Below are 16,124 nucleotides of genomic sequence, written 5' to 3'. Positions count from 1 at the left end.
AGTCCACTCTCCTCACCTCCAAGCTCGTGCCCCCCAGGATCTTTTAAGATGCAAAAGAGATGAGGAAAGCAATGGAAAGCTACCACATTTATCCTTCCCAAGAAAAACTGAACATATGAGGAGACTAAAAGGAAGGCAGAAAATAGGAAAGACTGGAGAATGCTGGGTTTGCAGTGAAAGACCTATCCTTGGACAGAACACTATGTATATGTATCAAAGTAAATTGAATTTAACTACACTATATATTTACATTTTGCGCAAGAGATATAATGTGTAACTCAACATTATTCTATAAAGCATCAGCACGTAGAGCTGAAAACCCGGGTTCAAATCCCGGCGCCGGAGAGAATTTTTCTTTATAGACCAACACTTGCAAATCATTGTTAAGGAGTTATTAAATCATGTATCTTCAGGACTTAGAATTTATAAAACAGTTACATTACCAGTTGTTCTTTATGGTTGTGAAACTTGGACTCTCATTTTGAGGGAGGAATATAGGTTAAGGGTGTTTGAGAATAAGGTGCTTAGGAAAATATTTGGGGCTAAGAAGGATGAAGTTACAGGAGAATGGAGAAAGTTAACCACAGAACTGCACGCATTGTATTCTTCACCTGACATAATTAGGAACATTAAATCCAGACGTTTGAGATGGGCAGGGCATGTAGCATGTATGGGCGAATCCAGAAATGCATATAGAGTGTTAGTTGGGAGACCGGAGGGAAAAAGACCTTTAGGGAGGCCGAGACATAGATGGGAAGATAATATTCAAATGGATTTGAGGGAGGTGAGATATGATGATAGAGACTGGATTAATCTTGCTCAGGATAGGAACCAATGGCGGGCTTATGTGAGGGCGGCAATGAACCTCCGGGTTCCTTAAAAGCCAGTAAGTAAGTAAGTATCTTCAGGACAGTACAACTTTAAGTTCACCTGTCGCCACTGACTGTTAGCTGAAGTAGTTTCACTGAAGCTCAATATGTATTGCCTAATGGTAAATGTCTTGTAATGGTAAATAATATCATTTTCTCATTGTTACTTTAATTATTAGGCTACATTATAGATTTATGAGATGTATTTAGGTGTAAGTTTAATAGACACTGCAGACAACAGAAGAAATCAGTTCTTGAAGTGCTGGAGAGACACAAAGCATTATTTCCACACACTGATCCATTCCTGAATCTCACCAGCAGTTCAGATGGCAAGGAAGTATTACACCTATAAAATATTCAAAAGATGTTAAAACGAGATCAGAGTCTGTACAATTTATTACAGACTTCAACTGTGACCAAAATTACTTCGTCTTCTTCAAATTCCACAACCTGGCAGAAGACTGGGACGTCAGCTTTCAACACTGGAAACTCTATCAAGTGCAACTGGAATTTTTGGTGCATAAAGACAGTTGTACATGAGCCATATTTTCACAGGTATTACAATTTTCCAAGTCAATGCTGCACCACTTTTTCATTAATCATATTATCATCATCCCAGTGTAATACAGCTTCAACTCAAGGGAAATTTCTACAATGGCTAAGAGATGAAGCTTGAGCACAGCTGAGGTCAATTAATGAAAAAGAATCATCATAGAATAATCATAAAAAAAACAATTAGTCCTAAATATCAATAATCAAATGTTGTTGTTTTCTAATGCCAGGCCTTTGACAATAAAGTCATTTGACCTCTTGCACTCCAATATTTTTCAAAGATATTATCATGATCAGCCACTGCGGCACAGATTTTGAGGTGTCCCGAATCCATTTCTTGGTTTGAGTTGCACAGTTGGCAGTTAGGGGATTGATATATTCCAATTCTATGCAGGTGTCTGCCCAAACAGTCATGATCTATTGCCAATCTAAATGCAGCTACAGATGATTTGCGTGGATTATGATGCAGAGAGTTCCATTTTTTCCCCTTGAGATTGTGTTATCAAATTTTGTTTGTTGAAGTCTAAGTATGTAGATTTAATAAACCTTTAACAGAGTAATACGTAGATTTAGTAACAAGTCTGTAAGTAGCAGTGCTGCCCTTCTTTGCTAAAGCATACGCAATCTCGTTTCCCAGGATTCCATATGCAATCTCGTTTCCCAGGATACCATTTCCCAGGTATCCATTCCTTTATTGAGTGTTATTAATTGGGAGAGCATTTTAGTTATTTCTGCTGCATGAGATGAAAGTGTGTCTAGAGACTATTGATATAATAGCTGCTTTCGAGTGTGACAATATAACTGCATTCTTAAATTTATTGATGTGGCATAGAAGATTCCTGAGACTTTCACTTATTGCAATGATTTCATTATCAAAACTTGTTGTTCCATATCCAAAAGTTCTATAAAGTGAGAAGTGACAGCACATAACACCTGCACTGGCACCCTATTCCCTGGAGATGAAGGATCAGTCGGTGTATAAACAAAGCCAGTTTTGTGAAGGGTACCTAATACTAATTGTCTCTAAAGACAATTGTTTCATTATTTCAGTGTTTACTTCTGATTTCAGTATTTCTTCTGTTAAACTTAGATTATACTCTATATTTAATAGAGTTTTTTTTTTTATCCAATGCCACCAAGTTGTCTTATCGACATTTCTGGTCTTCTCTCCTGGCTGTGGCTTAATTGTAACCCACTTCTGAGGTTGGGGCACCTGGAAGGCGGAGTTACATTACCCCGATGATGTGATAGGATGATTATGATAATGTAGTGCCAGGAGAGGTCTTAAATCTAAACTTAACCTAAATTCCAGACCATGGACGAACACAGGAATAATCCCCTTTAAGGAAAAATTCCTGTGCTCTTACTGGGAATCGAACCCGGGACCTCATGAACTATAGCCAGAAGCTCTGACCACTAGACCATGAGGCTGGTCGATATTTAATAGAGTTAAACGGTTTGATTTAATTTGTAAGTTTTCTTTCAAATTCGGGATACTGATTTTCTGTTTTAATTTTTGAACCATGGATATGAAACTTTGAGTTTTTAATCTACAGAGAGGACTGTATGAATGCCAATGCCACTCAAATGTAAATTGCGGCAATACTTGTGAACTTACTCAATGGCCAAAATATCATTCCAATGCTGTCTCACACACTCATCTCGTAAATAATATTGCTACCCCATTGATTTACTGTTATGTTAGTGTTATTTGAAATATTCAGGAAATGTACAAATGCAGAAACAAAATTTGAGCCACCGGAATCTTCCAAATTGCAGTTGTAACATATTGCTCATGCTCAGGTGACCCAAATTTTGTTTCTGGGTCTGTACATTATAAACCTACTAAATTAACTGTTGCATCAAGAAGAGAGAAGTAACTCTTCATAATCAGTTTATGTTTCTTGTAGATATCTAAGTAAAGAACAGATGTCTCTAAATATAATCTTATTTTATACAAGTTCTGAAACAAGTGGCAAAAGTGGAGGTGACCATAACAGTCTTAGTAAATGAAACATTATCTCTCCAAATAAACTTCAGTGTAAAAATTAGGCTAGAAAATCCCTAATCTTCATAGCAAGCACAAGTTTACAGAATTATACTTTGTAAATGACAATGAAGATAACCATATATTTTTGCGTTGATACACTTACATGGTCAATATTAATTTCTCCTTTGTACATGAACTCCACTAAGGCTTTGATGTCTGTGAACTTAACATCTTTTAGAATCACAATTGGATTCTTCTCTTCATACTGGGAGAAAATAGCATCAAAATAAGTGCTGCATGCTGACAGTACGACCTGAAAGTATAAATTACATTTTGTACATCCATTCTATATTAAAAACACCATCAAGCACAATCAATGATCAACCACAAATGAAAATCTCAGGGTATGCATTTATTAGAATACACAAACAATGCTCAAAAAAATATATAGAAACATTTTTTAAGAAGGTACATAATTGAAATAAATTTAATCGTGATAATGACAAATAGTTTCTTGTAAACAAAATTATTGTGACAGCCACGTGAGATTCGATCTCACGACCGGCAAAAGAAGGGCAAGGTCAGTCGTGGTTCGGCGCAGAAGCGCGCGCACATCTGCTTCCTGGAGCATGTGCTGTGGCGAGGAGAGGAGAGGAGAGGAGAGAGGAGAGGAGAGGAGAGGAGAGGAGAGGAGAGGAGAGGAGAGGAGAGGAGAGGAGAGGAGAGGAGAGGAGAGGAGAGGAGAGGAGAGGAGAGGAGAGGAGAGGAGAGGGGAGGGGAGGAGAGGGGAGGGGAGAGAGGAGAGGAGAGGGGAGAGGAGAGAGGAGAGGAGAGAAAGCGACCGCGGCAGAGAGGGAAGAAATCCAGAGAATTCGGGAGGTGCCATCTTCTGGACATCGCACAGTGGGGTATTTGCATCAAAAAACTGGCCAAAAGTCGATATTTCAATATTGTCCTACCCCTGAAATTCTTGCTCCCTGACAGAAAGAAATAGTGGGGGAGCGATAAGATAACAGTTTGTGTTTCATCTGCTTCATCATGTTGTCGTCAGCTGAGTCGAAAGTTGAATGTTTGTGACAGTATACGTGTATCTTATTGACGCTCTGAGTAAGTTGACAAGTTCATTATTGTTTTTCTACGTTTTAAAGAAACAGTGTGGCCTGTTACAGGATGGATCCTTCTCAGCAAGGTATGTACTTCACTTTTGAGGGCTCTTTGTGTTTATATAAAATATATTTACAGAGTTATTGCAGTTAGAAAACCATCTATATTTTCAGTATTTATTTTACGAACCCAAGTTTTTGTTTAATGATTTAGTGTACTTCAGGGTGAGTCCCGATGTTATTTCCTATGTTATTACAAAGACTAGATCTTTGGGTGTGTAATAGAAAAGAAATTGGCTGCGATCTCGTGCGAATTGTTTATTTTCATACATTTTTGTAACAAATACTAATTCTCAATTTTTTACTCTGCTACAAATATATATATTTTTTCTTTTACTAGGGCCATCTCAGATCAAAATTTTGTCAAGGAAACAATTATATGATATCATGCAAGAGCAAAAAGAATGTGATATCAACGAAAAATTAGAATATCTCGAAAAATATTTGCTGATGCAAGAGAATTACTCAGAGGAACAAATTAAGGCTTTTAAACATACATTTTCGTATACAAAGGCAGAGTTAAAAAGGAGATGGTTGAGTGTAAATAGAAAAGATAATTTATTCAGGAAAAAGAATGAAATCTGGCTTCAAGGGACCTTGGAGTTACCCAAAGCAATGACAGCGGCTACGACTGTATTCGGACGGCCACAAAAATCTTTCAGCGACTCTAGTGAAAGAAGTAAAACAAGGAAGACTCAAGGACTTAGAGAAACAGTAGATACCGAGGAATTGACTTTTGCCACCCAGATGAAGCTGCGAGCTTGTGGAAAACCAGACGCATCAAAAGTTCTTAAGGAAATTACTAAATCTCCTAAGCGAGCGACAAAATACAGGAAGGCGTACTCCAGCAGTCTACAAGAAAAAAGAGGGCAGTTGTCACCTCTACAAGCTCTTTCTATGTTTGTGGAAGCAGGTAATTTACTTTATCACCTGCTATTTATGTCTTATTGTTCCTTAATTATCTGTTCTATTTCCATTGTTGTTGTTGTTGTTGAGTCAACTGTCCAAACACAGGTCTGAACCTCACAGGTCATACCAACAAAGAGGCATACGGTAGAGTGACCAGTTCCTTTCCCCCTCCATTTCATACATCACTGACTTGGTACATATTACATTAATCAGACTTCAGATGTACACAAACAAATGAAAAATATTTATTTTATATACTTCTTTATAGGTTTATCAAGAAGACAGTACGAGATCGTAAGAGCCAGCGACAAAACGCTTACCCATGCTACTCCGTGTTGCAGAAAGCTAAAAAAGACTGTTACCCTGTACCTGAATCTTATGAAGTGACAGCTACTTGCACAGAAATAAATCTGCAAGACTTAGTAAACCACACTGTTGCTCGATTATTGTTATATTTGCAAGAAGTTGTGCAAACTTTGAGTGAAGATGAGTGCAATACATTAGAATTAATAACCAAATGGGGGTGCGACGGATCTCAACAGACTCAATTTAAAAAAAAATTTGAAACTGATATAGATTCAGATGCCAATATATTTCAAAGCTCACTAGTACCTTTACAGTTAGTTTGCGGTACAGATATAAAGAAGGTAATATGGAAAACTCCTATACCTTCTTCTCCTCGATATTGTCGACCCATTAAGATTAGATTTGTGAAAGAGTCAGCTGATTTAACTAGAGAAGAAATCGGTTACTTGGAACCAAAAATAGTAACTTTAAATGAAACGAAAATTGAAATAAATGGAAGAAACTTGGTTATAAAACACACACTGATACTAACTATGATCGATGCCAAAATATGCAATGCGGCCACTAATACTACATCTACTATGAAATGTTATATCTGCGGAGCCACATCAAAAGAATTTAACAGTTTATCAAATAGAAGGGAAGCTGATCAAACACGTTCAAATTTGGATTATCCATCTTGCATGCAAGAATTCGATTATTTGAGAGTCTACTGCACTTGTCTTATAAGTTACCCCTCAAAAAATGGCAACTGAGAACAACAATGACAAAGAGATTTATAAACAGAGGAAGACGGACATTCTAAATCAATTTAAGAATAGAATGGGCATTATTGTAGATGTTCCTAAACCTGGGTTTGGAAACAGCAATGATGGAAATACCAGCCGAAGATTTTTTATGGATCCTGCTTTGTCCGCTGAAATAACAGGTATGAATGTTTAACTGATCTATCGATTCAGAGTCATTTTAGAAGTTATATCAAGTGGACATAAAGTTGATACTCTAAAATTCGCTGCTTACGCCATGGATACAGCAAAACTATATGTTCAGCTGTATTCATGGCATCCAATGACCCCCACAATGCATAAGATTTTAATTCATGGCCCAACTGTAATTGAAAATGCCCTTTTTACCGATTGGACAACTGTCAGAGGAAGCAGCTGAAGCAAGGAATAAGCACTTCCGTTCCTATCGCCAAAATTATGCCAGGAAGTTTTCTAGAGAGTCATGTAACCTAGATATCATAAACAGGCTGCTGCGTAGCTCGGATCCTCTGCTCACAAGCATGAGACCAACCCAGAGAAAGAGAACGAAACCATTTTTAAGGAAACCACAGAAATGCTACTACCTTCTTTATTTACGATTTCTGCTGATCGAAATGAAGACGATGAATCTGCAAGTGAAGCTGAAGAGTCTTTTGATGAGGAATCTTGGGAATAATCTCATTAATAGAGTATCTAACAAACTGAAAGTGAGCTAAATGTTTAGGTAAACAAAAATTAGTAATAAACATATATTCATGACATGGAAACCATCTACGTATTTTTAGATCAATATCTTATATACTTACATAATTACATATATTATATAATTAGTGTTAACTTATTTTCAAAGTACTCGTATATTATTATATATTTATGTCTTTAATTAGAAGAAATTAAATTTTATTTAAGTTGAGTTGTTGCCTTCTGTATAACGAAATCAGATTTACGTAAATGAACTATAATCTTTGCTACAGAGATATAAATTTACCTGTATCTGCTGTATGAAGACTATATGTTTAAGACTATTAGGCCTATATTAATTGATTGACTAAGTGTAAAAATTGCAAACATTACATAGCCTAATCATTATAAAATATATATCATTAAAATGTAACAATTTCGTTTTGATTTTTGGCTTTCATATAATGTAAGTTTATACATGATGCAATAATAGTTTATTTTCACTACTAATGTATACCTACTCTAATGACACTACTGATTATCTTTTTGTAATTGTAATTATGTGTATAGGTAGTCATATTAGTCGAAAACCTTGAAGTTGCTGCGATTTAAAATAATAAATAAAGAACTTGGATAAATCAATAAATAACATAAAACATATTTTGTATTTCTCTCCAAGTGCCATAATCTCCTTATTGCATCCTAATTTAATATATTATCCCAATTAAATGCGATTGGAACACAATAATAATTTTATTATGATAATTAATACTTTTGGCCAACTTTTTGATGCAAATACCCCACTGTGCATCGGTGGAAATTTCTAGCATCGTACTTTCCCGAAACTATGGTTTGGTTATAAAAGAAGAGACGCGAGTGAACTTGAGTAGTTGTTATAGTCAGTGGACAGAAAGCCAGCCAGTCTTGTGTAGCAGTGAAGCCAGCTTCGAGACCAGAGTTCGACTTGAGTGTGTCCGCAGCTGTGTGAGCGTCCGAAGTTCTGAGTTTGAGTGCAGTGGACCGCAGTTGGGGGACCAGAGTTCGAAGTTCAGTGGACTGTCTCTGAAGGTTTGGGGTTCGAGATACTGTGAACTCGAGTGACTGAGCTAGAAGAACTAGACAAGGCAAACGAACTGTGAACTGAGAACTGACAGTTCTGTTGTGTAAATAGTGCTTTGTGAACATTAGTTAAGATTAACAGTTCATTGTTGTTCTCAATAATCCAAGTAAATTGTCATTGTCGTCTGTGGAGTGCAATAACGAATACTGTGTTACTGTGTGGAGTGGAAATCCCATTGTTGACGGAAGTGTTTACACTAAACTATTGTTGAAATAATAAAATTTCATGATTATTGTTTTGTAATAAAAGTTACATTATTATTCGTAAATAACATAACTTTCACGTACTTGGTACATTAACCTTTCATGCTTCAAATAAGCGTATATCACAATACCTGAAATTCAAATGAGATCTCTCCTTGGTCATCTTTCCATTTAAACTATAAAAGACATTTGAAGAGGTGGATTCCAAACTGGTCCAAACAACAAGTTATGAGAAAAATGACAAAACTTATAAAATAAATTTGACGCCCTTAGATGTGTTTGAAAAAACATATGCAGATACTAAGTCAAGACTTAGGAGAATCTGTTAAATAAACTTACAGTTATATATAGGCTTGAAAAGGCTAAATTAAAACGTGGATAAAGCAAGTTAAAATATTAAAAAAAAGGACTTAGGGCACTTTGGAATCTACCTCTTCATTTACAATATCTTTTCTTTGTCCATCATATGCCAGTGTAACAACCACATATTTTCGAGGCATACTTCTGAGTAGTCTGTAGATGTCTCCTTATAGTAGAATATTCTCGCACCCCTCTAAAAAAGCAAATGTAAGCTAGTGCAAAGCCTGATGGGCTTTTGGATGCTCCTGAACTCTTTTCTAGCCGATACAATAAATGCACAATAAGACTAAGATCAGAGCTCAAAGCAGTCCAGCCCGTGTGTGTGTGTGTGTGTGTGTGTGTGTGTGTGTGTGTGTGTGTGTGTGTGTGTGTGTGTGTGTGTGTGTGTGTGTGTGTGTGTGTGTGTGTGTGTGTGTGTGTGTGTGTGTGTGTGTGTGTGTGTGTGTGTGTGTGTGTGTGTGTGTGTGTGTGTGTGTGTGTGTGTGTGTGTGTGTGTGTGTGTGTGTGTGTGTGTGTGTGTGTGTGTGTGTGTGTGTGTGTGTGTGTGTGTGTGTGTGTGTGTGTGTGTGTGTGTGTGTGTGTGTGTGTGTGTGTGTGTGTGTGTGTGTGTGTGTGTGTGTGTGTGTGTGTGTGTGTGTGTGTGTGTGTGTGTGTGTGTGTGTGTGTGTGTGTGTGTGTGTGTGTGTGTGTGTGTGTGTGTGTGTGTGTGTGTGTGTGTGTGTGTGTGTGTGTGTGTGTGTGTGTGTGTGTGTGTGTGTGTGTGTGTGTGTGTGTGTGTGTGTGTGTGTGTGTGTGTGTGTGTGTGTGTGTGTGTGTGTGTGTGTGTGTGTGTGTGTGTGTGTGTGTGTGTGTGTGTGTGTGTGTGTGTGTGTGTGTGTGTGTGTGTGTGTGTGTGTGTGTGTGTGTGTGTGTGTGTGTGTGTGTGTGTGTGTGTGTGTGTGTGTGTGTGTGTGTGTGTGTGTGTGTGTGTGTGTGTGTGTGTGTGTGTGTGTGTGTGTGTGTGTGTGTGTGTGTGTGTGTGTGTGTGTGTGTGTGTGTGTGTGTGTGTGTGTGTGTGTGTGTGTGTGTGTGTGTGTGTGTGTGTGTGTGTGTGTGTGTGTGTGTGTGTGTGTGTGTGTGTGTGTGTGTGTGTCTAATGCTCTGGATTTAACAAAGAAGTCATCATCCTTCTTGCTTCCCAATATTTTGATGGAAGGTCCACAAATGTCCTAAGAGTTTCACAATTAGCCAGGTGCTCCATCTCCATGTCCTCTTCTCTGGTGCACAGTAAGCATTTAGGTGAATTCAGTACTCCAATACGATGGAGGTGTGTACTGAGGCAATCATGACCAGTAATCAATCTAAACATGGCTACAGCAGATTTTTGAGGTAGATCAGGAATTAGTTTTGGATCTTTGAATGATTCTTTCCATTTTGAATTTAGATGTTTTGCCTGTTCACTGTTACTTATTCTTTTTATAACTTGCTTTATAGATTCATATGGGAACTTGAAATTTGTTTTTAAGTTGATTTTAGTTCCTTTCTTTGCTAACATATCCACTTTCTCATTACCGTTCAGTCCACAGTGGGCCAGGATCCATTGGAAGATCACTTTTTTATTTAGCATTTGAATTTGTTTTACCATGCAATGAATTTCTATTACTTTTTCCATTTTAGGGGATGTAGTTGAGCTGATGGACTGGATTGCAGCTTTGGAGTCAGACAGGATGACTATGTTTTTGCACTGGTTTATCCAAACAAATACATTTTGAAGTGATATATAAATGCCTTCAACTTCACCATCAAATATTGTTGTGTACTTGCAAACATTTTATAAAGAGAAAAGTACTGACGAGTAGCTCCTGCTCCAGCTCCATTTTGATCCATGAGAGATCCATCAGTGTAAATGTACAACCAGTCCTTTAGTGGATATTTTCTATTAATTGTTTGCAGGGCAATGGCTTTTGCTACTTCTGGATTTATATTTTTTTTGTTGAAGACTTCATCAAGATCAAGGCAGCAGTCTACTTTGAAGTTATTAAGTGGATTATATCGAGACATCAAGTTTTCCTTTTCACTAGGTATTTCTAGATTTTATTTAAGCTTTTCTACCTCTTGTATGAATCCGTTTTGGGTCCTCAATGTAAATTTAGAATCTTTGTATCTACTCCATTTATCCCAATTTGAAAGCCTTCTTAATTTTTCATAGGTTAAAAGGGCTTGTGTTTCAAGATCTGTTACAACTGGTTTATTAGATGTGATTATTTGCATGGCTTCAATTGGAGTAGTTTTGATTGCACCAGTGATGAGACGTAAAGCTTAGTTTTGAGTGCGTTCTAATATCTGTTTATTTGTGGTTGATGAGGTTATTAGTGCTTCACCACAGTACGTTAAGATAGGCTTTATGTATGTGTTGTAGGTTGTGTTGGGTGTACTCCTTGAGCTACCCCATTTCGTTCCTGCCAGTCTTTTTAGTAATTTAAAACAATTTGTTGCCTTTGTGCTGATGTGTTCAATGTGATTTCTCCATGTGAGCTTATTGTCGAAATGTATACCCAGGTATTTTGCATTTGCAGTTCTTTGTAACTTATTTTTATAGTTTAAATTTATTTTCACTGGTTTCTTTCTTAATGAGAGGAGTTGAAAGTTTGTTTTTTTCTGTGTTCACTGACATATTATTTGAACACCAGGTTTCAAGTGCCACTAATGATAACTGGATGGAATTTTGAAGTTTCTCTACTGCATTGGTTTTATGTGACGTCCAAATAACCAAATCATCAGCAAATATGTGCTGTTTTAGTGTCATGTTTTTCCAGCTCTTGTGATAGGTCGTTAATATATATGTTGAATGGTGTTGTGCTTAATACTGCATCTTGAGGTAAGCCCAAGTGAGTTTGTTTATATTTAGAACTTGCTGATCCGTAAGTTGTAGAATAAAAATCTTTGGGTGATGAACTCAGATATCCATCTTAACATAATGGCTTTTATGCCTAATTTCTGGAGCTTTGTAATCAGATTGTATCTCCACACATCATATCCTGATTTCAAATCAATGAATACAGCTAATGTATCTTTCTTTTTATTAAATCCATCCTTAATAGCTTGACTTAGTAAGATTATTTGTTCTTTTTGAGTGGTCTCTCCTAAATCCGGCTTGCTGTGTTGATAGAAGATTGTTTCTAAAAACCAGTTTAATCGCTCTGATATCATTCTTTCCATGATTTTAGCTAAATGGCATGTTAGTGATATAGGTCTATAGCTTTCGATTTTGTCTGCTGGCTTTCCTGGTTTCAATATTGGAATAATATTGCTTTTTTTCCAATTTGCAGGTATGGAAGTCTTCCAAACAATTATAGAAGTCAAGTAATGCATTTCTTGCTTTAATGCCCAAGTGTTTAATGAATTCTGGGTGGATATTGTCTGGGCCTGGGGCTTTTTTCTTACTAAGTTTGTTAATGGCAGTTTCTAGCTCTAATAGGTTGAAGTTGTGGTAGAAAATTTCATCAGTAGTGCTAACATTTTGATTCTGAACCTGCATTTTCTTCTTAATTTCTAATTCATCGACTTCTGTAGCTTTCTGTGTTGTCTTGAGAGTGTAGGAGCAGAATAATATGTATTAAAAGCTGATGCAATTTTATAATCATCTGTTATATTTTTGTGTCCATATCTTATTGGTTGTTTATGTGTAGATTCTCTCAGTACAGTAGGTACATATTTATAAACTTTGTTACTATCTTGTTTATGATCTAAGTTTTCTACAAACTTATCAAATGCATTTCTTTTGGCATTTAATATACCTTTCCTAAATCTTGCAGCTTTATTTTTCCAATCAAGAAAGCTTTCCTTATCCTTGTTATTTCTGCTGCCTGCCTGGCCTGTTCTCGTTCAACTTTTAGTTTTTGTAACTCTTTTGACCAAAATGGTTTGTACATTCTAACTTTTCCTCGCGGGACATATTTCTTTGCAGTTGTAATCAGAATTTTGCATATATCGTTATTAATGGTGTCTGGTGAGCTAGATTTGATTCTGATCTCATTTGGTAATCTGTTTTCCAATTCACTTTTATATCCCTTCCAGTCAGCTTTTTTAAAATTCCAGGATTTCTTGCAGTGGGCTTTGGGTGGTTTTGCCTTGACTTTAATACTGGCAATTATGACTCTATGGTCAGATCCGAGGCTTTCATATATTTCTTGGTGTGTTCTTTCAGCTATATTTGATGCCACTAGTAGTAAATCAGGGAACCTCTTAAAATATCCAGGCTGTTGCACTGACCTGCTGCAGAATGAACACTGACTCCACACCAATTACAATAGGCATTAATGATCAATTAGAATGTTATCAATGTACCTGAGAGCATTAATATTGTCTCTGAGTACAAAAGAAACAGTTTTATTGTCCATAGTAATGCCATCCCATACCATGGTTGAACCAAAACTCAATCTATCTCTTTCTTGTAGAACAGCATTACAATAGATGGTCATCAAAGTGAGTTATCCAAAACCGAGATTCCCCTTTGAAAAGTACCCTGCACCACTGACCACAAATGCCTATGTTGCTGAGCAAATGTTAGATGATCGCTTTTATGAGGAGGTTGAAGCTTGTATGAATCTTCTTGATCTCAGGTCTACTTCTGTCACTATTATTTATTACTGTCTGATTACTAATACACTGTGTCCACACTAAGAGTATATAGCAAGAATAGCTTATAATTTCATAACCGTATATTATAATTCCTTAAGATAAAGCTCAATCAATAGAAAAACTCTCCAAGATTTCGTTTCATACCTTTTCCATGGCCATTATTGTATCCAGTGTTTTGTTTCAAGCTTATTGTTGCATGGTCATTGTTGTGTGAAATGTTTCGTTTCAAGCTTATTGTTGAATGAAAGAAAGTAAGTTTACATTTATCAGCCTAGTTCCTTGTCAATAGAGATGTGGACGGTACAGTAAAAAGTTCTAGTTGCTATTTCCCTGGACCAATTAGAGAATGATGATGCAATATATGACGTCACGCACAATGCTAATACTTGAAAATATAAATTAAATCAATACCCTCACTACTCCCGCTTTTATTCTCCCACCATACACTACTTCACTACACTCCCTTCCTCACATATTTTCTTCTATTTCTATCTTTCACCCTCTACCTATTTCATTCTACAAACTACTTCATATTAAATTGAAATACACAACTTACCTTCGAATATGCTTGGATTCAATCTAGAACCTTTCGTGTAGTAAACCATCACTATAGCCATTATGCTACGAATTCGTTGAACAACCCCTTAAAAATTGTACTTAAACACAGTTAACATAGAATACTTCCAAAAGCATTAAATATACAACTCCATTATTATAATTATAATGAAACTGAATTCATTAGTTTGCTACTAACTTTCTTATATTGAAATATAACAGATTACAAACTTTTTAACTTGTATTATACAAAAAAAAAAGTAACAAATATATGAAAGATGGCATTACTTCAATTATCCACTCTCAATTGTCTTATACGTACTATATTAATACTACTCCTTTTATTATTCTAGTAATCTTATGATGGCTAGTGCATAAATATACCTGACGCATCATAGAAGACCATAAACTTCTGCAAATTATGCAACGCCATCAACACCAGATAACGAAAGTAGTGTAAATTGGTGCATCAAACAAGGATTAATTCCAGATAAAACACCAAAAACATGTACTAATCGTGGTGCTGCAGAAAAAGTAGTATGGCAAGTAAGATCAAATATAACACTTTTCCGTACTGCCTTATATGTAAGCAGTGTAAAACAGAGTGTACACTAACAACAAACACGTGGTTCGAAAACTGTAAAATCAGTGTCTTTCAAAGTTTAGCATTACTTTAATGGGTGTACAAAATAAGCTGATCAAATGTTACTCGACTTCATGAACAACATTAAAAAAAGCATACTCAGGCTAAGAACAAACACCATTAACATCCAGAACTTACACCAACACAGAACAACACTGAGGTAAGTTAAATTGTCAAAATTTTATGAAAACAATTTTTCGTACTTGCAATATTATGTGTAGATATAAGTGAGATCATATAAGTCTCTTACATCATCCAACTTATTGATCGGAAAATGGCAACTCCAGCTTGGATTCTACCAAAAGTTCAATGCATGCTCTGGTTTGCAGAACTGAATTCAGTTACACGTGTTCAGCGGCACATACGAAGGAAATGGAATGTGGATCCTCCTACTGCAAATCCATTTACAAGTGGAATAAAACTCTACGAGATAATGAAAGCTTGATTTCAAAGACAGGGAAACATTCTAAAAAGCATGTGGCCGAAATGACTGTGGATCAGGTGTGTGAATCATTTGCTAAAGGCCCACATAAATCAATTAGGCAGGCTAGTAGTAGGGAACTGCTGATTCCTCGTTCAACAGTTCACAAGATTCTCCGTATGCATGCCTACAAACTTCAGCTCCTTCATCAACTCAAACCAGATGATTGTCACAAGAGAGCTAATTTCTGTGACGAGATGATTTGGTTTATCGATGGAAATCCCAGGTATGTCGATTTGATGCTATTCAGTGATGAAGCAACCTTTCATGTTTGCAGGAAGGTTAATACTCATAATTGCCTACAGTGAGATTGAACATGAAAGGGACTCACCAAAAATCAAGGTCTGGTTGGGAATGCACAAAAATGAAGTAATTGGCCCATTCTTTTTTATGAGCCTACAGTGAAGGGAGTCACGTACCTTGATATGCTGGAGAACTTTGCTATCCGTAATTTCCACCAGGTTTAACAATTCAGCAGGATGGTGCTCCACCACACTTCCATAGAAATGTTAAAACGTTTTTGGATGTAACCTTCTCAAGAAATGGATTGGTAGGGGTGAGCCAACTTCCTGGCCAGGATTTAACTCCTTTGGATTTTTTTGTGTGGAGATTTATTAAAAGTTTTGTGTACAGCAGAAAAGTTCGTAATTTGATTGATTTGAGACAGTGTATCATTCAAGCAGTTGAGCTTATAACACCTGATATGTTGGTGGAACCTGGCGAGAGGTTGAGTTATCGTTTTGGTACCTGTCAAGCTATAAATGGTGCTCATGTTGATGTGTACTAGTGGAAATAAAAACTTTTTCAGTTACTCTATACAATGCAGAAGAAATTTATTTAATAAACCTTATCCAAGTTACGATATAAGCTATTATTTCTGTATACTTTTAGTGTGGACACAGTGTATT

General features: G+C 36.5%; 1 protein-coding gene across 14 annotated transcripts in view; it reads right to left on the bottom strand.

The window, feature by feature from the left end:
* The window catches only part of LOC138703288 (protein bric-a-brac 2-like), a 212,012-nt gene that overhangs the window by 134,463 nt on the left and 61,425 nt on the right, over positions 1 to 16,124 (bottom strand). For all 14 annotated transcript variants that reach the window (XR_011333076.1, XM_069831043.1, XM_069831045.1 and 11 more), the window contains one exon: positions 3,575 to 3,724. Coding sequence is in view for 13 of the 14 variants with exons in the window: in XM_069831043.1 (XP_069687144.1) it covers positions 3,575 to 3,724 (150 nt within the window). In the remaining variant the exon portion in view is untranslated. The remainder of the gene's footprint in view (positions 1 to 3,574; positions 3,725 to 16,124) is intronic.

The sequence above is a fragment of the Periplaneta americana genome, chromosome 7, assembly GCF_040183065.1.
Source record: "Periplaneta americana isolate PAMFEO1 chromosome 7, P.americana_PAMFEO1_priV1, whole genome shotgun sequence".
Classification (NCBI taxonomy): domain Eukaryota; kingdom Metazoa; phylum Arthropoda; class Insecta; order Blattodea; family Blattidae; genus Periplaneta; species Periplaneta americana.
The sequence above is the reverse complement of the archived record's forward strand: the minus strand, read 5'-3'. Positions and strand labels throughout refer to the sequence as shown.